This window comes from Lissotriton vulgaris, chromosome 5, assembly GCF_964263255.1.
Source record: "Lissotriton vulgaris chromosome 5, aLisVul1.2, whole genome shotgun sequence".
Classification (NCBI taxonomy): Eukaryota; Metazoa; Chordata; class Amphibia; order Caudata; family Salamandridae; genus Lissotriton; species Lissotriton vulgaris.
In genome coordinates this window covers 1,971,721,876-1,971,745,901 of record NC_141693.1, presented here as the reverse complement: position 1 = coordinate 1,971,745,901, position 24,026 = coordinate 1,971,721,876, and the positions used below count along the sequence as shown (strand labels likewise).

General features: G+C 45.8%; 1 protein-coding gene across 2 annotated transcripts in view; it reads left to right on the top strand.

Moving 5' to 3' along the window:
• Positions 1-24,026, top strand: part of MAPKAP1 (MAPK associated protein 1) — a 928,195-nt gene that overhangs the window by 349,116 nt on the left and 555,053 nt on the right. For both annotated transcript variants that reach the window (XM_086924702.1, XM_086924701.1), the window contains one exon: positions 20,331-20,503. In XM_086924702.1, the coding sequence (XP_086780828.1) occupies positions 20,331-20,503 (173 nt within the window). The remainder of the gene's footprint in view (positions 1-20,330; positions 20,504-24,026) is intronic.

Sequence of the window (24,026 nt, the reverse complement as noted above, 5' to 3'; positions counted from 1 at the left end):
GGAAGCGGTTTGTCATTTATTGTGCAGACCACGACATTAACCCGCTGGATGCTTCTATTCAGAATATCATCTGTTACCTTTTCCATATGTACAAATGTAATCTGGCCTATGCTTCCATTCGCATACATCTATCTGCGATGGCCGCTTATCTCCAAAATAGGCAGCACCTCTCCCTCTTTAGGGTGCCTGCCACTAAGGCTTTTCTGGAAGGACTGAAGCGAGTCATTCCTCCGCGGACTCCACCAGCTCCGGAGTGGAACCTCAATGTGGTCCTCACCCGGCTGATGGGTCCTCCCTTTGAACCACTGCATTCCTGCGAGATTCAGTTCTTGACGTGGAAAGTGGCTTTCCTCATAGCGATTACATCGCTACGGAGAGTTAGCGAATTAGAAGCCCTAACTATCCAAGAGCCATTTATTCAAATTCATTCTAACAGGGTGGTGCTTCGCACTAACCCTAAATTTCTTCCCAAGGTTGTGTCTCAATTCCATATCAACCAGACTATTGAATTACCTGTTTTCTTCCAAAATCCTGAGTCATTGGCGGTGAGAATGCTCCACACCCTTGACGTCAAAAGGGCCCTGATGTATTACATCGATAGGACCAAGGATTTTAGGAAGACTAAGCAACTCTTTGTCGCCTTTGCACCACACCGCAAAGGCAACCCTATTTCCAAGGCTGGTATTGGTAGGTGGATCGTTAAATGTATCCAGATCTGCTATCTGAAAGCAAAACGTACTCTCATCATTCCACCAAGGGCCCACTCCACCAGAAAGTTGGGGGCCTCTATGGCATTCCTTGGAAACATTCCTTTGGAAGACATATGTAGAGCAGCCACATGGTCTACCACACACACATTTACAAAACATTACTGTGTTGATGTGCACCCCAAACAGCAGGCAGCTGTAGGGAAGGCTGTTCTCAAAACACTTTTCCAGACTGCTGCAGCTGGCACGGGCGGCCGCCACTAATGGAGGGACTGCTATGCATTCTATGCACAGATATGAATTCAGCAGCCCACATGCCTCGAACCGAATATGCTACTTACCAGTATGCATCTGTTCTTGGCATGTAGGGCTGCTGACATTCATATCGCCCGCCCTCCTCCCCGGAGCCTGTAGCAGCTGCAGAATTCACATATACTTCTAGCATGGTCATCATTCTCTGAGTTTCACTCCATCTTGTCCACAATGGCTAAAAACAATCTGAGGATGGAGTCGATGCCCATGCGCACTGTAGTCCAGGGGAGGAGCCACCTATCTCGTGATACTTCGAAGACTCTTCCAGGACAACAATGTGCAATCATCCGGACCCAACACTAGGCGGCGATCTATGCACAGATATGAATGTCAGCAGCCCTACCAGAACAGATGCATACTGGTAAGTAGCATTTTCGGTAGGGTCATCCACAGGCATCTACTGGGTATAAGTAGCCAAGAGTGGCAGGGTTATGATCGGGCATCCAAGCACACACGCACAGAATGTGGTTTTGAAATTGACTCATTGTTTGATAAGACAAGAGTTCCATACAGAAGCTCGTTAAACGCGTACCGCATGTCGTGAATGTCTCAAGTTTTATCTCTCCTACTAAAAAGGTACATCAAGATCAATCGCTATCTAAAAACCTTTAGCATGTCTGTACATACCCGTTCCTCTGAAATACCACCTTTCGACAATCTGTCAACTTAAACAAACATTCATTTGTATAGCTTAGAAAATATTGTAATATTAGGTAGCATTTATAAAGCACGTTGTCTGTGGTATTGTTAAGTCTCTCAAAATACTAACTACTTACAGTACAAGGTATTGTTCAAAACATTCCTCTAGTTAGAATGTCTAAAGTGTGTTATCACCTGTCTATCCTTATTTTCCAGAACACAAACCTGTTGCCCACTAAATTCACATACCATACAATTAAAATCACCCACCCAGAGCAAACTATGTGGATGATCTTTTGAACTCACGTTTGTGATCACATCATTTAACTTATTCCTAATAGTTATACAGTGGTGGTTGAATATGTTCTGATCAAAATTGACAACCAAGAGATCGCTGTACGCAATCCTGACAACAGTAGTAATTGATACCCGGGGGAGGATCCAACAGATTTGACCTTTATATTCCAGGAAACTTAGTAGAAATTAGAATAGCTAGACCTCCGCTTACCCTCCCAGAAACAGCGGGCAAAGCAGGGTTGCATACAGAGAAAAAGCCATTGATATGAAAGTCTTACAGAGCCCAAGTCTCTTACAAACAAATTAAGTCAAACTGTAAAGTCCTGCCAGTCATCATTGACAAGCTTTGAGCAAACCCAATCGATGTTCCAGGATAATAAGTTAAACTTTTTTTCAGTACAGGGTGTTCTAGAAGGTACACACATGCTTTGTCTGGGATTCATGTGTTTAGAACCATCTAAGATTGAAATAATAGTAGGAGGAAAGGACTGCTCATCTATGTCTGTCAGGTCGGACCGTGGCTCAAGGACCACCTCCACCCCAATTTTGGACATTGCTACACTGTCAAACAAGCCTTCTGCTACCTCTGGGAGTCAATAAATGTCCTGAATGTTGGAGAGGGAGAAACGAATACTAGTTGGAATTGGGGTAATGGGGGAACACGCAGTCTGTGTAATCAGGCCCATGGAAGGCATAAAGAACCTTCCTGGTGGTCGGTAGAAGTAACCCAACGGGAGCAATGCTACCCTGCCCTTAAATGGGCAAGTGGATCCCAGCAAGTTTAAGGCTCTAGCAACAAGGGCAGGGGATCTAAAACTAACAATGATACAATCAACCTCTGTACTTTTCTTGGAGGGGCCAACCCAGCTCACTCTCTGGGCCATGATTATATCATCATGAAAGGGTGCATGTGAGTCCAGGTTATCGTGGAGCTAGATAGTGACTTTATTGCACAATCCCTCAAAAGATTCAGACTTGTCCTCCACCAGGGGAGGGCTACCTGTTAGAACCATCACATAAGGGCACGCCGCAGGGGGAGCGAGATGGTAGGGCATGCCGATTTAGAAAAGGCAGGAGGGGATAACAGACCTTTTTGACCTTCATTATTTTTCGCTGGTTTCATATTAAAACTTTGCCCCACTTGACCCCTTTTCCCCCCTTTGACCTCACTGCGCACTTGGCCGTGACAATGCCCCCCGACAATCCCAGCAAGGCATTATTAACCTTTCCCCCTACTATTCTATTTGCTACCGCTGGCAACCAGGCTAGCGACGACTGAGGTGACAGGCGTTAAAAGGTCGCTGAGACTCAATAGCCTTAAGTTTTTTTATCGAGGGTTAAAGTTTGGCCAATAGGAGCGACTTTAAGATCTTGCAGGAGTCCTCCATAAGTTCATCAGTGTGCGATCTTTTGTAACTTAAGTACCCCAATGTCCCCATCACAAGAGGAAGACAATGTGGAGTTGAGGGGAGGGGAAGATACCTGAGGTTCTAAATTCATGGGTAGAGCCTGTGAAGCCTGATTAATATATCGAGATGATGCTCCATACCTAGCGCATGTCTTCCACTTTCCCTCCGATTGCCCTCTTGCTGGCTGGGAAATGATGTTGAGGGCCACTGATTTCATGCCCTGCCATGGCGGGAGAGATGGTGGCACAAACAATTTCATCAAGTAATTTGGCAGTGAGCGATGTCGACCCAGGCATGGGCTCAGCACGAAGGCCAATAGCAGCCTTGTTAGCCTCATTAGCTGAACAGGCTGATGCGGAGCCCAGGTTCACTGAACGACGCCTCTCAGTCAGAACAATCTCAGTGCTAATCACTCCCATGGCCCTCTCCAACATTCTGTCAACTGCGGTGCACGTCACAGGTGGAGCAGAGACAGGATGCCCACCAGTAACCTCCCGATCGACCTCAGATGCAACCCCTCTTTCTCTTGCTTCAAAAAGGACCTGAAACTCTTTCTTCTCAACCAATACTTTACCAACCAAGGCAACCGTCCCAGTCATCAATAACCTAGTGGACTCCCCACTCACTGTGACCTTCAAGGATGGTGGTTGTATGTCAGCCACCTGCGTCATTCTCCCCTCACTCTATACATAAGAATTATGTCTTTGCTTTGTCTTTAGGCATCATCATGTACTGCAATGTTATGTAATTCTTTTTCTTTTCCTTTCTGTATGTAAAGCGCTTGGATACCCACGGGTCTAGCTAGCGCTATATAAAACTTTATAAATAAAATGAATGAAATAAATAAATAAATAAATACATTTTACCACACAGGGGTTAGAACACAATCAAGCAAGACAGGCTTGTGGGGTAAACTGTAAGTGTAGGATGATGATAAAAATACACAAACATAAAGAAGAACAAGTTGAATAAGAAACAAAAATAAAGTATATGCTAAATGAAATAAGCAGAGAAGTATTTTTGTCGAGACAAGAGCAAGTTGAACAAGACACACAAACAAAAGAAGTATGTTGAATGAGATAAACCAAAGTAAAGAAGTGTATTTCCAGCGCGATACACACACAAAGACGTAGATGTTGAATATGATACCCAAACCTAAAGAATCATATGCCCAACAAAACTCGAAGGTAAAGTATACGCTGAGCAAGATTTGTCAACATAAAAGAGCATATGTTGAAGAAAATACGCCAACATGATGAAGTACTTGTTGAACGAGATACACAAACAAAGCAGTGTGTGTTAAATCAGATACACAAAATTAAATTAACACATGCCCGACAAGACATACAAGACTAAACACTACATGTTGACCAAGATACACCAATATAAAGCAGTACATGTTGAAAGAGACGTACAAACGTAAAGAAGCATGTCTTGTGTCTAACACACAAAGAAGTACATACCTAACAAAACAATAAAATAAAGGAGGACAAGGTACACAAACAATCACCTTTAGTACAAAACACAATATATAGATATACAAGAAGATAAGCAGAAAAACATATGGGCATGTGCAAATAAGATACAGAAACAAGTAGACGTACAAGGAGAATAAGAGACAAACATACAGCGGTACACCAGACTTAGACATATAAACGTATACATAATGTCATGATGAACAAAGCAGAGGAACATGTAGAACAAGACACCAACATATAGGTGCATGGAGAACTAGAGCCACATGTCTGGAGGCGATGCAGAATAAGAAACACCAACATACAGAAGCATATGTAAAATGAGACACGCGTGAAGTGCACTAGAACATGAGACAAGCACAATGAAGAACAGAACAAGCAGAATTATACACTTGAGAAGTACACAAACGGAGAAAAAAAACGCTTATTTGAGCATACACAGGCTAAAACAAGCAAATTAGGAATACAATTAGAAAGCTAGTCAAACATGTAAAAGTATACAGCGACACAAACATAAATAGAGACAAACAGAAGCACATGCTAGACAAAAACAGGAACACGTGAAGCCCACACATGTTGACATGCCGCACATGGGTACACAGAAAGAAGCGCACCTACGTCAGCTGACAGAAACTCCGACAAAAGTATGACACACACCCGTGTTCATAGGTATACACTCAGCACTGTGTGTGACGCAGGCGTCGCAAGCGAGGCGTGCACGCGGGGAAGTGTTTATATGCGGCAGGCAGGTTCAGACAAGCCACGCGCGTGCACACACACACACACACACAACAGACACAATATTCCACAGCGGTCCCTCCCCTGGGGCTGCAGGGATCAGGCCTGCGGATCTGCCCAGAATGCCTCTGGCTACAGATTGAAAAAAACATAACTCTTAATTCAGGAGATCAAATTACACACCAAACAGAAGCTGTGGGGATTTACGAGCCTCAAATCCGCATCTGCGGGGATGAAAAGTTAACTCTCTCTGAGCCGCCTCAGTTGGAAGGATGCGAGGGAGAGCGCAGGACTTTCAGACGGGCACCGGACCGGCCTGCGGGGTACATGGGAGAAGAGTAAAATCGCTTGCTTGCTAGCTGCTATATCTGAAAGACCAGCAGGGTGTGTGTATAGGCATTTATATAGCGCACTACTTACCCGTAGGGTTGGTACAGAGAGCGTCACATGCCTTCAGGAATGGAAATGTGTCAGTTACTGGTAATCCTTGGCCTCTGATAGACCATCCGGGATTGCCATGATCTTTGGTTGCATTGCTATAGTGACTTTGACCCCTGACGAGGCCCCAAAGTTAGCCATAACTAGGAGGACGGGGAGGGAGGGAAAGTGAAAGCGCGCCATGCGCGCTCTGTGTTCAAATGCCAGCCTTACGCGGGGACAGGAGATATGAACGCGTACGGAGTGCACATCTCCAGTCCCTACAAGTGCACATCTCCTGACCCCCTTCGGCAGAGAAACCGACGGCAATAGGTCTCGCCAAGGCGAGCAGCGCATGCGCTGTGTTGCTAGGCGAGACCTGCAAAGGGCTACCTGCCAGCTCTCTATAATCTGTGCAGGCATAGTGAGAAGCCCTCAGGAACAGCACCTGACTATCCAGAGAGTTCCTTGAAGTCAAACTGGATCCTGGAACTAGCCTGACAGGACTAAAGGGCTGCCCTTCTCTTCATTCCATTAATGGTGGTCTTCTGGAATGAAGAGAAGCAATTCAAGTATTGGCGTGAAGATGTGTCAAACTGTCAGTCCTACTTCAGAACGGATAGGGTTTTGAGTTTATTTCAGCTGGCAGAAGATAATTCATATGTATTGGTTAAGTCTTCCAATTCAGAGGGGGGAGACAAAAGAAACCCCACAGTGGCATGGGACTCGGTTGCCCCAGGTTTCGGCCTTAAAGAGCTTCACACTCTTGGATGTGATGGTTTTCTCAAGGATGGGGGACATCCTGTCAGGCCAGGCAGTAAAATCGTTCTTAGATCTACAGGCAAAATATGACTTAAACTGCACACAATTCATTTGATATCCCCAGAAAGAACACGCCCTCACACAACACATCAGAAGGCCCCTGGACATACCAGAATGCAGTCCACTGGAGGCCAAGATACTCCATGGCGAACTGACTGACATAAGATCTCTCAGGTGTATTGATCTTTAGTGGTCGTACACCCACCAGACTTATTCGACCGTCTTCAAGAGGCCCGGACGGAAGGATTTCGAGCAACTCACGGACGATGACTGGAGCGAGGCATGTGCCTCTCTCTACAAATCCGCAATTGCTACCCAGTTCTGCCTAATACAGTGGAATTACCTGCACAGGATTTATTATACCCGGGCGAGACTAGGGAACATGGGGTAGTGGCCTCATCAGCTTTCCTCCGCTGTATAGCAGAGCGGGATGATTTTCTACTTACAGTTCGGATATGTGAGAGGCTTTCTTACATTGCTGTTCTGTTTGGTAACTCCTAGGTTATGGTGAATGTAGATACATGTAGTGTTAACTGCTGGTTGGATGTTGTTAGAGTTTGTTCTTGCTTCTGTTATCGTACTCATGCTATATCGTAGGCTTGGTCAATCGGGCATTTGTGGCTTTACTTGATTATTTGTGCAAATATGTTTGACGCATCAAAAACGAATAAAATGTTGTTCTTCCAGATCAGAACTTTTGGTGAGCCTGCATCTTGAACTTAAACTCCCAGAGGAAAACACATTTTTTCATTTTCAGTCTTTGTGAAAGAGTTAGACTGATGATCCAGTTGGATAGTGGTAAACTCAGCTTTAAGATGTTGTGAATTGGCCAGACAACATTGAGCTTTCCTTAGTCTTATTTAGAAAAGCATACTTTATTATGTCTAATCGTGTGAAAGGCTTCTAGACTGAAGGTATCTAGATCCAGATACTAGTTTCAGTCGAGATGGCATATTTTCAACATTTAAGGAAGGGCCTTGACAACCATCATGTTTGTTTAAGGCTGCGTCTAGGGCATCTGAAGCTTTGCGCTGTCAAGTGTTTAAATGCCATTGGAGACCCTAAGCAGAAACTCTAGAATGAAATTGATAATGTAGTTGGTAATTTCCAAGGAGAGGCCTTTTGCCCTTGTTTAGTGTCTCACTTGCAAAAAGGTTGGTAGAGTGGATCGTGGCCCTTTCCGATTTGCGATCGCCTTTGCATGGTGGGTGATTCCTTCTGAATCATTCGTGGTGGATCCAAGAATGGAGGACAGCATTAAGAAGACCAATAACAACATGAATTGAAACAACAGTTTATTTCGCTTCTTGTTATTTCTCTAATGTTTGCATCCCCCCATCCCCCATATGCATGAATCTACCTCACGTCTTCCATAATTAATATTTTCTTCTTAGACAAAAAATTGCTGAATGGTCGAAAGTCAATGTGGAAGAAGTTTAATCTTAGACCTTTACTCAAATGGCGTTAGTGGGTACTGTAGTAACCTTTAAAAAGCATAATTCTCACCTCCAGTTCCTGGCATAGAATGCAGATTTTCCTAGCTCTAGTAAGTAAAAGTAATGATTGTCTGAATTTGGTTGATCTTGCTACTGCTAATGGCGGGGTTGCTTTTCTCCTTTGATATGGTGCTGTAACTGCCTACCGCTTCTGGTGATTTGGACGTGGTTTGCTTATAGGAGTAACAGAGTGTGGCACCTGAAAGAAGGTGCAGGGAAGAGAGATGCAACAGAGAAAGAGTCTGACATGAGATGTTCCATTGAGTGATTCTTCACAGCCGCATTTATAAAATCTGTTGGTAATTGTAGCCTGCAGCCTTCCCTCAGAGTTTCTTGGAAGCCTGGCTTGCTTGAATGATCTTGTTTTCTGCGGTTATTTTACAGAAGTTCTACCCTAATTCTCTCGGCCGGTTCTTAAAAGATCCAACACATCCCTTAACGATGACTTGTAAAAATCTCTATTTCATCTCATTTGCTATCAAAAAATCAGTAAAATCACTAGTGTGTTTCAATGTAATTGGAAAATACTTTCACAGTACTACCAAACCTTTCTCGCAATTTCCAAACTAGAAAGATACTCTCCGTCTGGTGCTGTCCCAAAGTATCTTCTGTAGTTGTTGCCTCATGTGCCCACAGGGCAAAAACCTGCTCTTTTCAGAGATAGGACTCCTTATCCGCAACACAGGACATTTCCCACAGGCTGGCCCTCCAGAGCCAGCTTTGGGTCACCTCCCTTGCAGGGTGGATAATGGCCTTCTCCTGTGCAAGAATTAATGGCTCCACAATGTGCAATTTCCAGAAAATTAACTAGATATTTTGTCAATTCTGTCCCTGGCTTCATTTGTCAGACCTTACAGTGTCCAGTGACAAGTTAAAAGATTTTCCCTGACAAATGAAGTTTGCCACAGGTGACAGATCAGGAAAATGTTAATGTAACGGCCCTCTTATGCCGCCCAGATTTATTTGAAGCCATTAAGGCACCTCGGAATGGTAAGAGCCCCTGGCCTGGAATGGATTTTCCATTGAATTTTATACAACATGTGTTAATAAGTTTGATGTGCCCCTTTTGATTACAGCTAATCATGCTTTATCTTCGAGGTCACTTTGGAACGCGTGCTCGCGGATCTTTGTAGCCAGCATCCATTTCTCTTGATGCACAAAAGAACCTCACGAGCCATGTTTCCAAAACAGATGCCTATCCCTTGCCTCCATGACAGTTCTCACGTCAGCCAATAAATAATCAAGGAGCTACCTTTATATTCAGAAATTATTAGAATGAATTATGGCCTATAATGAATTTGATTTGTCAGAGACGTAGAAGTTCAGTTAAATGGATATTTTCGATTGAATATGATAGGTTCACCAGAATGCTGTCTGACTAACAGCGCTTGAATTAGTTTTCCAGAGTACCTAATTTAAAAAAAAATGGATGCAAGGCCTTTAATAGAACTCCAAACACTGTTCAAATGTTTGCTGTTGCGCTCATTATGCAGTCGTGCGTAGGACACGAGATGGGGTCTATTTTTCGGCGCAATTCAGAGTGACCTAAGTCATACCCTGCCAGTGTGTTTGTACTTTGACTAGTGAAGTAAGTTGGCACTACAGTTGTTTTTGTATGCAAGAATAAGGATTAATCTTTATTTCTGCAGAGCCTTAGACATCACATAAATGCGTTACTGGTCTCTGAGTTAGTGCTTCTCAACTGCTTGTCCTATTGCAGACAAGTCCTTTAAGCAGCATTTATCCTTTCTTGGCTGCTCTTATCTAAGCCCTCGTGACCACAGATATGTGTCTGCTTTTTAGGTGTAAATGGGATTTGTTGCTTTGTGCCTTGGGGACAGTGATCAGAAGTCTATCTGGACGTCCGCCTGCCACTTGGGGTTCAGTAAACTGCTGTGTACAATGAAAGGGCTCAGGTCAGTTGTTCTTTACTTACTGGTGCCACTGCTTTGGTGGTCTTTAAGATTGTTTTTTCTCTTTTAATTCTATAAAATGAATAAGAGCAGCATTTCTAAATTTTCTGGGCTCTCTATTTTGATAACCATCTGTATCCAGCCACTCTTTGTTTGCAGGCTGTCCCTCGCTCTTCTCTGCTGCCTGGACTGTTCTTTCTGCCACCCAAACCTCAGCTTCCCTCACGGCTGTCTCTGTAAGATCTCAAAAAGTACTCATTTGCTTCATTTTTGAGAAATGCTGTCCTGTAGCCAATCACAAATTACCTAATCACAATGTATTTGCCATCAAGTGATTACTACTTCCCTTTACTTGTGACTATCTAAGAGTGTTTTAGAGCCTAGATGTTGGGGAAAGAAGTTCATGTGGTTGGTGATTTGATCCTGTTATGGGCAGCTGGAAGGGCACTGGACATGGGTTGGATTTGGGATGAGGGGACTTGAAGCATCCTCATGTGCCCTTAGTAGAGGAATTTTGTAGTGTCAGCCTCGGATCACAGGTGACGATGGTGGCTTCTGGAGGAGATGATGCATGTTAAAAGAGGGTTTGCAGAGACCATGGTATTATTTCCAACAAATACCTGACATTACTCCTTTTTATGTTTTGAGTTGTGATTTTTGTTCAATAAAAAATAGCATATGGATTGGTTAGTTCATTTCTATCCGACCGCTCCTTCCAGGTGCACGCCCCGCCGTACTCGTCCAGCAGGCACTCTCTTGAATGTGGGGTTCCGCAGGGGTCTGCGCTCAGCCCCACACTGTTTAACGTGTATGTCAGCCCCCTGGCCATGTTGGCCCGGGAACGTAAGATCAAATTGATATCGTACGCGGACGACACACAACTTATTTTTACCTTTTCCAAAAACACCGTGGCGGACCAAACCAAATTCCAAGAAGATATCCTGGCCGTATCAAACTGATTGTCTCAGAACTGTCTCCAGTTAAATTCATCTAAAACGGAGGCACTCCTAATAGGCAGCTATACACAGAAATGGGACAAGCACTGGTGGCCCCCCACACTAGGACCACCTCCCATTCCTAAGGAGGTAGTCAAAAATTTGGGTGTGATGTTGGACAATTCACTTGCTTTAGAGACCCATGCTAAAAGAGTGGCAGGCACCTGTTCTGGTCGCCTACGCTCCCTCAAACCCATTCTAGGCTTCTTTGAGCCTCCCACTCGTCAGATCATAGTCCAGGCCCTAGTCTTATCCCATCTAGACTACTGTAATGCTCTTATGCTTGGCTCCAACTTGACAGTGATAAATAGGCTACAAAGAGCTCAGAATGCCGCCGCCCGTATTTTGTTTGCACTACCAAAAACCTGCCACACATCTCCGATCCTCCAACGCTTGCATTGGCTGCCGATCAAACAACACATTCAATTTAAAACTCTCTGCCTAACCCATAAAATCCTTTACTGCGCTGACCCCCAAACCTTGCAGGGACTTTGTTCCCTCTATGCCCCCACGCGTGTCCTCCGCTCGGCGGATCTTTTTCTTGCCCGCACAATCAAGATCCGGAGGAATAGAGACGGCGGCCGCTCCTTCAGATATCTGGCCCGAAGCTCTGGAACTCGATCCCTCTAAGGGCACGGGCCACCGCCAACCACATGCTTTTTCGAAAACAAATTAAAACCTGGTTGTTCTCTTCCATTTAACACACCCTTACTGGCCGCTTTGTTCTGCCTTTTGGCATGTCTGCAAGCGCTGGGACGCCCCGTTGCTGGGGTAGCCATACGCTATATAAACTGGATTAACATAACATTTATTTATTTATCGAGCTTTATATATCACTAACGAGACCCGAAGGTATCGGAGCGCTTTACAGAGATATCACAGCAGCAATAATGTGAGATACATGTGGAGTAAATACAAATACATAGTGAAACTATGTAAAAATAGAATACAATGCATGGTAGAATATGTGGACAAATAGTTCGGAGGCAGTTAAAGTAGGGTATTTCATAATTGGGGAAAAGTAGATGCACAGAGCTGGCACAGTAGCAATTACCTGAGTTACATATGGAGTAAACAAAAATACATAGTAACAGTCCATAAAAGAAGAATATAGTAGTTCAGGTAGGGTGTGTATGTTTTTGTACCAATGTGTTGCATTTATTACTCAGTGCAGAGCAGAAAGTGTACAGTTCTTTGTTCTGAATGATGGTGGAAGAGTTCTGGGTGTGCCTGTTACAGATAAGTGGTGAAACAAATTTCACCTATTATCTACTTATTCCAGCCAAATATTTGTAGTACCAGCCACATAGTCTGAATAAGAAGAGGACCGGCACAAGGCAGTCGAAACATTGTTCTGAATGGTGTTGACATGTTTGTCACTCGCAGTTACTTGCACTCATCCAAAAACATAAGACTTGTAGTGGAAAGAAATTGTACATCTTTTCCCTTCTTGTATCAAGTAGTACCTACAGGAAGGTCTTTGTGGAATATTTCATACTATTTAATATGCTTATCAATCAATCAATACATTTGTAGAGCGCACAACTCACCCGTGAGGGTCTCAATGCGCTAGGGGGGTGGGAGGTGCTGCTACTGATTAAACAGCCAGGTCTTGAGGAGTCTCCTGAAGGCTAGCAGGTCTTGGGTCTGCCGTAGGTGGATGGGGAGAGTGTTCCAGGTCTTTGCGGCGAGGTGAGAGAATGATCTGCCGTCACCTGTCGCTCGACGGATGCGGGGGACGGTGGCGAGGGTGTGGTCAGCGTTGCGAAGCTGGCGGTTCGGGGTTTAGAAGGTGAGTCGCTTGTTGAAGGACGCTGGTCAGTTGTTGTGGAGAGCTTTGTGAGCGTCGGTGAGGAGCTTGAAGGTGATCCTCTTGTTGACGGGGAGCCAGTGTAGGTCTTTCAAGTGGGCTGTGATGTGTCTGTGGTGGGAGATGTCGAGGATGAGGCGTGCTGAAGCATTCTGTATGCTTTGTAGTTTTTTCTGGAGTTTGGCTGATGTTCCTATGTAGAGAGCATTGCCGTAGTCCAGTCTGCTGCTGACGAGGGCCTGAGTGACCGTCCTTCTGTTACCGATGGGTATCCCTCAGTAGAGCTTGCGGCGCATGCGTAGGGTGTTGAAGCAGGAGGAGGAGACTGCATTCACTTGCTGGGTCATTGACAGTGCAGAGTCCAGGATGACCACCAGGTTGCGTGCATGGTTAATGGGTGTCGGTGCAGTTTCCAGTGCGGTCTGCCACCATGAGTTGTCCCAGGCGGAGGGGGTAGAGCCAATGATTAGGACCTCCGTCTTGTCCGAGTTCAGTTTCAGGTGGCTTATTCTCATCCATTCGGCGATGGCATTCATTCCTTCATTGAGGTTGGATTTGGCGGTGGGCGGGTCCTCGGTGAGGGAGAGGATCAGCTGGGTGTCGTCGGCGTATGAGACGATGTTGAGGTCGTGCGATGTAGATGTTGGAGTGTCAGGCTGAGGGACGATCCTTGGGGTACGCCGCAGATGATCTTGTTGTCTTTAGATATTTATTAACAAGGGGTGGTGATGGACAGAGTTTCTGAATTAAGCAGAATACTCTCACCCAGTCAAGAGATCAGGGCTAGATCCAACACCGCTTTTTAGCTCACTGCACCATCCCAGCTCAGAACGGTGATGGATCAAGCCCTGATCTTTGGACTGGGTAAGAGTGGTCTGCTTAATTCAGACACTCTGTTCATCACCACCCCCTTTTCTGAATCGTTTTTGGCCACTATAGGTGTGGCAGGGTATACTCAGACATGAGTCCCTTGCTCACTGCACCATCAGGATTCAAGCAAGCCGGGCCGACGACGGTTGAAATGCCAGAAACCGGTCCCTGGAAGCTTGTCTCCTTTCCGGTGAAGAATTGGCTTGGTAGTTTGGTCTGCCCTGTTTCCATGATGCACTGGGCCAGGGACAGACTAATTTGCATATAGCCAGGTTCTGAGCTGGGATGGTGCAGTGGGATGGTGCAGTGAGCTAAATAACGGTGATGGATCAAGCCCTGATCTTTGGACTGGGTAAGAGTGGTCTGCTTAATTCAGACACTCTGTTCATCACCACCCCCTTTTCTGAATCGTTTTTGGCCACTATAGGTGTGGCAGGGTATACTCAGACATGAGTCCCTTGCTCACTGCACCATCAGGATTCAAGCAAGCCGGGCCGACGACGGCTGAAATGCCAGAAACCGGTCCCTGGAAGCTTGTCTCCTTTCCGGTAAAGAATTGGCTTGGTAGTTTGGTCTGCCCTGTTCCTATGATGCACTGGGCCAGGGACAGACTAATTTGCATATAGCCAGGTTCTGAGCTGGGATGGTGCAGTGAGCTAAATAACGGTGATGGATCAAGCCCTGATCTTCGGACTGGGTAAGAGTGGTCTGCTTAATTCAGACACTCTGTTCATCACCACCCCCTTTTCTGAATCCTTGTTGTCTTTAGAGTGGAAAGGAGGGAGGCGGACACTCTGGGTTCTGCATGTGAGAAAGAAGGTGGTCCAGTCCAGTGCTCTATCGCGGATCCCTGCGTTGTGGAGGCGTGTGCGGAGGGTGTGGTGGCAGACAGTGTCGAAGGCGGCCGAGAGATCCAGGAGGATGAGGGCCGTGGTTTCTCAGTTGTCCATCATGTCCCTGATGTCGTCGGTTGCGGCGATGAGGGCTGTTTCAGTGCTCTGGTTGCTGTAGAATCCGGATTGCGACGGGTCCAGGATGTTGGTGTCTTTGAGGAAGTAGGTCAGTTGCTTGTTGAAGATCTTCTCGATGACTTTCGCCGGGAACGGGAGGAGCTAGATGGGCCGGAACTTCTTGGGGTCAGCTCTGGGTTTCTTGAGTAGGACTTTGATTTCGGTATGCTTCCAGCTCTCCGGGAAGGTGGCGGTCTCGAAGGAGCTGTTGATGATCTTGCGGAGATGGGGTGCAATGGTGGAGCTTGCTTTGTTGAAGATGTGGTGCAGGCAGGGGTCGGATGGTGAACCGGAGTGGCTGGTGTTCATGATTTTGATGGTGCCTTTGTCGTTGACGTGGGTCCAGGATAGCAGGGGGTCGATGTCGATGAGGCTGGGGGGTGGTGAGTCTGAGGTGTCTGTTGGGGGGGCCTGGTTGCTGAAGCTGTCGTGGATGTCTGTGATCTTGCGGTGGAAGAAGGTGGCTAGGGAGTCGCAGAGGTCTTGTGATGGCGGGATGTTGTTGGAGTTGGAGCTGGGGTTGGAGAGCTCCTTCACGATGTTGTAGAGGTCCTAGCTGTTGCGTGCGTTGTTGTCAATGCGCTCTTTGAAGGAGGTCCTTTTGGCAGTTCGGATGAGTTGGTGGTGTCTGCGGATGCCGCTTTTGTAGGCTGTGTTGCTGTCTAGTGTTTGTTTGTGGTGCCACTTCTTCTCGAGCCTACGTCAGGCCTGCTTGGATGCCTGGAGGTCGGCGGTGAACCAGATGGCCTTTCTGTCGGTGCGTCTGTTCGAGGGTTTCTTGATCGGGGCGAGAGTGTTGGCGCAGTCGTCGATCCATTGCCTAGGTTAAGGGCGGCGGAGTTGGTTTCAGGTGTTAGGTTTCGGGCGAGGGAGGTGACTAGCTGGTCTTCGGTGACTTTGCTCCAGCTGTGGTGGGGGGGCTCGATGTGTGTGGTCGTGCGTGGTGAGTTTCTTGAAGATGAAGTGGACACAGCGGTGGTCGGTTCAGTGGAGTTCGGTGGTGTGGCTGAAGGTGACATGGTTTCTGGCTGAGAAGATGGGGTCGAGCGTGTGTCCGGCAGAGTGGGTGGGAGTAGTGACGAGCTGTTTGAGTCCGAGGTAGGCAAGGTTGTTGAGCAGGGTGGTGGAGTTGCTGCTGTTGGTGTTCTCAAAGTGGAAGTTCGGGTTTCCGAGGAGGATGTAGTCTGTGGACGCATAGGCGTGCGTGCTGACGAGGTCGTGATCGAGTCGCTGAACTGCGGCTGGACGGCAGGTGGTCTGTAGATGAGGGTTCCTCTGAGGGTGGTTTTGGGGTTGGTGTGGATCTGAAAGTGCAGGTGTTCGGCGGTGATAAGCGTGTTGTTGGTGCTGGTCGAGATTCCGAGGGTGTTTCTGTGGACGATGGCGATTCCTCCTCCCGTGCCATTGGTGCGGTCCCTGTGGGTGATCTTGTAGCTGTCAGGGATGGCTATGGCGATGTCGGGTGCCGATCAGAGGTTCATCCAGGTCACCCTCAGGGGAAGTGGAGTTGAGTAGGTTCCAGAGTTCAATGGAGGGTTTGCGGGCGGAGCGGGTGTTGAGAAGAAGGCATTGGAGGCTGTTGCGACCTACCCCGGTGGGCGTGGTGGTGGTTTGGAGGCTGGTGTAGAGGAGGTTCTGGCAGGAGAAGGGTCCGTGGGTCTGCTTCGGGGTGGCCCGGACGCAGGTGTGGGAATCAGCCGGCGTTGATTGCGTGGAGGGTGCTGGCGTCGTAGTGGCGGTGGGGGTTATGGCGTACTCGTGGTCCAGGGGGTCTGGCGCAGTCCAGGCGCGGATGGACGCAGACGGGCTTGCCTTAGGCGTGCCTTTGGCGCGGCCGCCATAAGAAGTGGAGGTGGGAGGGAGGTGCAGCTGGGAAGCGGGAGCTGAACGAATGGTCGAGCGGGTGGTTGAGCCTCAGGGGATGCAGCGGCGGGAAACTGGAGATCAGAACGGGCGGGGGAATAACAAGGCACAACAAGTAAGGAAATACAGGGAAAGAAAACAAAACCACCGAATATAGCAAAATCTAACTGAAGGCAAAAAAGGACAGAGTGCAGAGTTAAAGATGGCAAACGGGAAACAGGGGCAGCAGCGCAAGTACCCTGATACCTATAGCCCACCACTGGGCCACCAGGGAGCAGGTGGTAGCCTAAGCTGTGGTAGGACTGTGAAAATTCATTGTGTTGGTGACCTATTGTACATTCATTAAGTGACAATGATGGCTCAAAGGCTACGAGGTAACCACATTATGGAATAGCAATTGTAATCAGAAGCGTTTGGTACAACAGGTAGAATATGTCAGCAGACGCCATTCTTAAAGATGCAGACTGTATGATATTGCCTACAGGTAGCTGAGGTCATTTGGGATCTGAGATGCGTCCTCTGTTTGCTGGTACTCGCCTTCCCACCTACACCCACTTCTCCCCTTTATGAAAGGCTTGTATGAAGCGTTTTCTCTTCGGGAATCGTCTGGCAATGTGGCTGTATTTTCAAGACAGGTTAATTGTTTCATAGTGTAGGGCTATGCCCTTAGGGTGACCTTCGCATATGTGTTTGCCACTTTAACCTGTTGGTGAGTTGACTGTGTGTGGTCGTGTGTAGGCGGCTAGTTGGTACTTAGTCAGGGTTGGGTGGAGTTGCAGCCAGGATTTAAGTTACTGTATATCTTGTTTTTCATGGTAATGTTGTGTTGTGTTTCTCTTTGTACTCTGACTGTGCTTTCTTTTTGGAGGGCATTGCAGACTGCTTTATAGGAGCTGCGCATGCTCCTCTAGCAGGGCTTGGTGAGCTGTTATCAGTGGTTTCTTGATATGAATTGTGTGTCAAAAGCTGGACCTCTGAGATGTTGGTCCCTTGAGCACTGTATTTAGTGAGAGCGGGTTGTTGTCTGAGTCCAATTAGGATTATCTCTGGATCTTTATTTTTGGCATCCTAACTGATATTGTCCTCGAGGTTGATGGACTAGAAACCACAAAAATCGATTTGTCGTTCTGCCAGGCGTTCAGTATCGAATAGTAGGAGGTCCTTGCAGACTTGTTGTCTCCTCAGTTGGTACAATTGGAATGGTGTACTCTCAACTTGTTGGGAAGAAATAAATGCTGGTCTCATAACCAAAGAATATGGAAATCAGATTAGACCAGGGATTGAGAAGGTACAAGATGTCCTAACGAGCAGTAGACTATCGTTGGGATGGATTAACATTTCTAATAACGGGAGGCTTTCTTGAGATTTGACGGTGCTGTGGGTGCAGCAGAAACGTGATCTGATCTCTAAATGCAGATGTTGTTGTGGCTTTCGGTGGATGGATGGAAACTGTGTGACTGGCATCGGAAAAATAACCTCCAGGAATTGATTGTTTTCCAGAATGTTCTCAACACGTACAGTTCTCTTTAAACGTTAATCATTTTTTTCTGTGGAAAGTCAGTGATATTACTGGTATGGTTTCACTGACACACAACCTCATGTGCAAGGGAGCATTGACCCTTGATGTGAAGGGTCAATTGATTGTGATTACCTCTCAATTCTTCCTTATGGTTCTGCCCCCTCAATGTCCACTCTGTACTTCAAGAAATGTAAACCTGAGTATGGTTATATTTTTGTTCTGAAACTAAATTTTTCATTGCGTTATTGGTGATTGATGGGTATGGGCATATTTAACATTTTGATCCATTTAAAAAGGAATAGTGAACCCTTTTGATGCCAGATTTTGTGCTTTGTAATGTGGTGCTCCGGACTGAGAGTCTGAAGTTTCAATATTAATTGTGTATTAATGATCATCCTCTTCTGTCTATTGTAGTCATACAAATAAAGCTACTAGTATGTTTAGTGTGGAACAGGAAACACAAAACAAAGTATAAATCATCCCAGTAGGAATGAAATGCATTATGCTTGCTTGAAGCATCACCGCCTTGTGTTTGCCTTCAGACTTGCGTTGCTTGTCTCGATGTTGGGGTCTCTGGTAGCAACAGTAATTTCCTGCTTGTGCCTCAGGACGTAGTAACACTGTGCTGACCAGAGCGGCTGACACAGGTTTGACTCCAATCCATCAGTGCAAGCAGTAGCCCCTAATCGCCACTTGTGGTCACTATTTTGGTGGACACCAACTGATGTGGCAGCAGATGAGCACAGGGAGGCATCTCTGTCTGGTGGGCTTGTCCAGATGACCCACCCTGTAACCTTCACCTAAAGCAGCGCTACTTATGGCCCATCCTTTTCACAATCTCTTGATTTCAGCAGTGCTCATAGTTGCCACAAGTCATCTGCAGCAGAACAAGGAAATAATGTGTGTGTCCTATAAACCCTCAAGAAGGATAATGCATCATTTATTTGAAATCGAACACCATATAACCAACTTAGTCAGGTTTCCTGCCATTTAAATTAAAAATAACATTCTTTTTTTAATATTGGAAATGTTCAGAATTCAACAAGTAGCTTCCCCGATCCGAGATTATTCAGGCTAGCCGCATCCCATTTCCACTCAGCCGCCCACAATCTCACTTGAGTGGTGATGCTGGGGTGGAAGGTCCAAAGATTAACCAAAGGGGATGATGGACGGAGTGTTGAACATTGCAAGCACTCACCCCCAGTCAAATGATCTGGGTTGAATCACCATTCTTTAGCTCACTCCGCCACCCCAGTTCAGACATGGCCATATGCAAATCAGTCTGACCATGTGCCTCATGGGAACAGTCCAGCCTGAACTGCCAAGCCAAGTCTTCCCTGGACCGGAATCAAGCATCCTAGGACCGGTTTCTGGCTAATCAGCCAGGCTAGCTTGAATCCAGTGGCAAAGGGAGCAAGGGACCCACGTCTGGGCATACCCTGCCAATTTACGGCGAACAAAGATAAGGGGTTCCAGGTCCAAGCATCAGAATCACATTGTTCAGGATGCTTTGGGCGCGCCGCACCCTCTGTCTCCTCCATCATAGAAGCTGATCCAGAGGACCCTCATCTTAGTGAAATGCTCCTTTTGCAGCCATTTCAGATATAGCATAAAGTTTACTTCATGAGAATCTGAAAAAGAAGTCCGTAGCATCTGGCACTGCAAATTATTAATGGAAATATCGAGATTAAGCACTTATTCTGAAAGTATGTTTCTGCTTCTCGATACTGTTAATGTAGTTTTACATCCTGAGCGAGAGATTCTCTGCAAGAGCATGACATGGAGAAACCACCGTTGAACCCCAGGTCTACGGACACGGGATCCTACACACTCATTGAGCAGCCAGGAAGTAATTGGTGTAGATCTGCTCTCTCCTGAGCTGCCGGGTAGGGACGTTGCCGAGTTCTCTAGATTTGCAGAGAGATCCACTGTTTCCTCTTTGAGTGCAGTACATCATTAATGGGCGCTTAATTTCAAATGCTTTTTTTTTTCTACCCGACTCTGCACGCTTAATAATGAACATATGCTTTCTCCCCAGGGCCACGTTGGAACCACAGCCACTAAAAAAATTGATGTCTACCTCTCCATGCAGACCAGTCAGGATAAGCTCCTACCCATGACAGTCGTGACAATCGCCAACGCCAAGGTGCACGACCTCATTGGGCTGATATGCTGGCAGTACACCAGTGAAGGACGGGAGCCCAAACTCAAGTAAGACTTTAAGCGTCGTGTCTGTTGCGCCGCTCTTTGTTCTTGAGATGGCTTCTCATCTTGGTCAACTTCAGAGAAGGATTGTGTGATTCTGTTGCATATGCCCTACTGCTCCTAACCTGTGCTGACTCTGTCTAAGAGGATGCATTGATGCCGCTTCATCTGACTCCGCTGTGGGTCGTTCCAGATGTCAGGATGTTGTTTGAAAAAAAATACTTATCAATCCAAAAAGCTATGATGAGGTTAACAAAGCCCTCAGGGCCATAAGTGGAAATCCTGCCAGCAACATCTTGTGGCAGCAAGAGAATGGTTTAATCAAAGAAGGGGGACTGTGGGCATTTTAAGGTCCAGCATACATGCCCATTCAAAGTCAAAACCAACAAGGGTATGCAGTTCCTATAAGGAGAGAGCACAGGAGATGTCTGAAAAGAAAATAGGGTGTCCTCGAGGGAAAGGGGAATCCCTCCTTTTTGAGGGCCCCAATTCCGAAAGAGGGATTCCCTTTTCGCTCTTTTTCTAGAGACAACCTCTTGTCCTTTGAGACATCTCCCTTGCTCTCTCCCTATAGGACCTGCATACCCTTGTTGGTTTTAGCAAGAGAATGGTACCTTATCAGAGTGATTAGAAGAGGGAGGGAGTCCAAGAAACCTAACCATCTCAATACAGGAACACCTGCAGCTTTATAGAATTTCTCGCTGCGTTGCCTTTAGAAGATACAACATATATTTACAACAGTGTACACATCTGAAGGTTTCTATTGATTTCTGTCTGTTCACAGTGTATAGTTGTAACTGGTGATTTCTCTTCTGAGTTTTATAGTGAAGAAGTGATGCTATTTTCTTGTTCAGGCCCTCTTTATTTGTTGTCCCCGTTATAATGGGGAGCATGAAAGGGAGATATCCTCAGTAGATAGCAGGAAGGGAGTGTAAGTCTCTGAAAGGAAGCAAACCATTTCTCCTTATAGAGCAAACTAAGGATGATAAAGGAAAACAAAACTTCAAGGTTTGATACTACAGAATATTTTGAGGAAACTAAAGTTGCAGTTCCAAAAGAGACTGGGCTATACGGTAGGCTCGTTGGACCGTTGAAGAATATATTTTTGTTTGCTCATCTTGTAGGTCATTAAGAGAGTGAAGCCTCAGATGTTAGAGATTTGTACCTGAGGCCCTAGGGTGTTGAGGTAGCTAAGATGCCCAGAACGTCCGATTTCTCTCTGAGCTTTTGAAAGTCTGGTCTCTCACTCTCAGCGTCATTTCTTCTGAGGAGGGACTTGGACTACTCCGCTAAAGTGTTGGCACCATACCTTTCACCTAGGCGGGGTGGCTTTGTGAGTTAAGAGTTCCGTTGTCACAAACTAGGTACAGGTTCACGTTGTTGATGCTTTGTCGATACTACACCTCACAAGTAAGCCACGTCTCATCTTTCTTTATCAGTAAAACGCTTGTGTTGTGGGATGGTGTTGAGTGGCCATGATATGTGACTGTAGGACAGGCAGCCGTGCAGTATAACAGTATTTTGAGGAACTACCTGCCCCTTAACCCATCTGTTTAAGAACAAATGTGTTGCCTCTGTTTGCTTGTCATACTAGATATTACCTTTTCAGAGTATAATGAAAGCATTTTGAAAAATCTCTTTATTTACCTTAGAGCGTGAATCTGCAAAGTGAACAAACACTGGTGCATTGTTTCTCACATTTGCAGCAGACTTCTTTTTGCTGTATGACTCGAGCATTTTGTAGCGTTGTCATCACACGAGTATTGACAAAGTTGTAGTTTGTCGTGAAGTGCATATTATCTGTTGACAGCCATGCAACGAGCGAAGCTGTTCAGTCAGGATTCTTCACTTAAGCTTTCACTCTTTGCTCATGGTTACAGATAATTAGACATATAATATATTCTTGTTTTTTTTTCTTTCTTATCTTTGCCCATGAAGTGTTGTCCAGGGCATCCTGCTCAACCTGCCTCATACTATGCTTTAGTCCTCCTCCGTGGCAATGAGTTTACAGAGTTGTGCTGCATGAGCTGAGTATTTGCTCAGTTTGTTCCATTAATGTGGCATTTGAAGTTTGCTAGGTTTATGATGTTTTCAGATCCTCGCAGAACAGTGCACAATTACAGCTCCTCCAGGTGGGCTTCTTTGTACTTATGTTATCTCTACATTACTCGATTGCTGAATTCCAACTTCTTCTCCATGGTGGTTACTGAAGCTCAAATTGGATTTTTTGTGTTAAGGTTACACTTTACTTTATGGTCTTTCACAACTTTATATTTGGTTACCTCATTTTTGATCTTTGCCTTTGTTCAGGGTTGGCAGTGGAGTCTGTGTTCATTCCAGTGACAACAGTGTTTTTAATTATTACATTTGTCATGCTATGGCTGCAGTCCAGCTTTACATGTATTGGTCATTCTCTCTCTTTCAATGGAATGATATTGGACTTCTTGGGTTCTGTCCATTATACATTTAATGGTGATGAGAGATTTCAACCATTGGCTTAATGCAATTTACAACGTAGATATGTTCAGTTATATCTACGTAGTCTTCTTAGCAAAGCCACATGCCATAATAACTTGAATTGTGTACACACACAATTTGCGCAAGACATGCACCCGTTTACTTTAAATTCAGCTGTTCTGATCCAACTTTGTCAGTTTCATATCGTAAGCCCAAGGCCGCGTAGTACCGGAGAAAACTGGTTCACCTCTGGTTGGCGAAAGAAAAGTCTACTCCTAACAACGAAGGAAGATTTTCTGAGTCCACGAGTTTATCCTAATGTCTAGAAAACCACCCTGCAGCTGCAAAAGCACAAACTTGAAACTAGATGGTGGAATTTGATTTGCTGATGTGCTTTGGTTCACCATGACGAGGTGCAGGAAAGCCATCTTTGTAGCAGAAAAGAAAGACACAAGTCAGTCAGCTTCTCCATTAATCAACATCTGGACTCCCGAGTTATTCCATTTGTTCCGTCTCCATTATTCCTTTCATTTAATCGCATACCAAGTATAGAACTATGTGAGCAATATCCGTTTTTTTAAATCTAAATTATTTCAGGTATCCAAATTTCCCCTGCTGATGTAAAGAGTGAGGTCAAAGATAGAGCTTTATCTTTCACCCATATAATGGATTCTGAAAGTGAGAGATTCTCTGTAAGTAAGGCAGTTGGTCAGAGTACTTCATGGCACTGTGCTTCAGATGTGGAAAGTCCCGAAAAGAAACTGACGCCAGCGCACTGGGGTGGCACTTGATTAGGCACCGCACACATCACTGCCACCGCGGGCACAGGCAATGATGCGGAGCCGAACGCACTGTACTGCTTACGAAAAGTGTCCGGATCCAGATTGATGCCTGGGGGTTATCCTAAGGTAAGGAATCTGCGGATTAATTGAGTCTCTTAGATAAGGCATTACCAAGGGTAATAACTTGATCGTTATGGCCTAAAGCCCTGTATAACTTGCAATAAATATAAGGAGCATAACTGTAGTATGAGACCGAAGAGTGGATCCTTAACTTTGAGATCCTTAGTAAA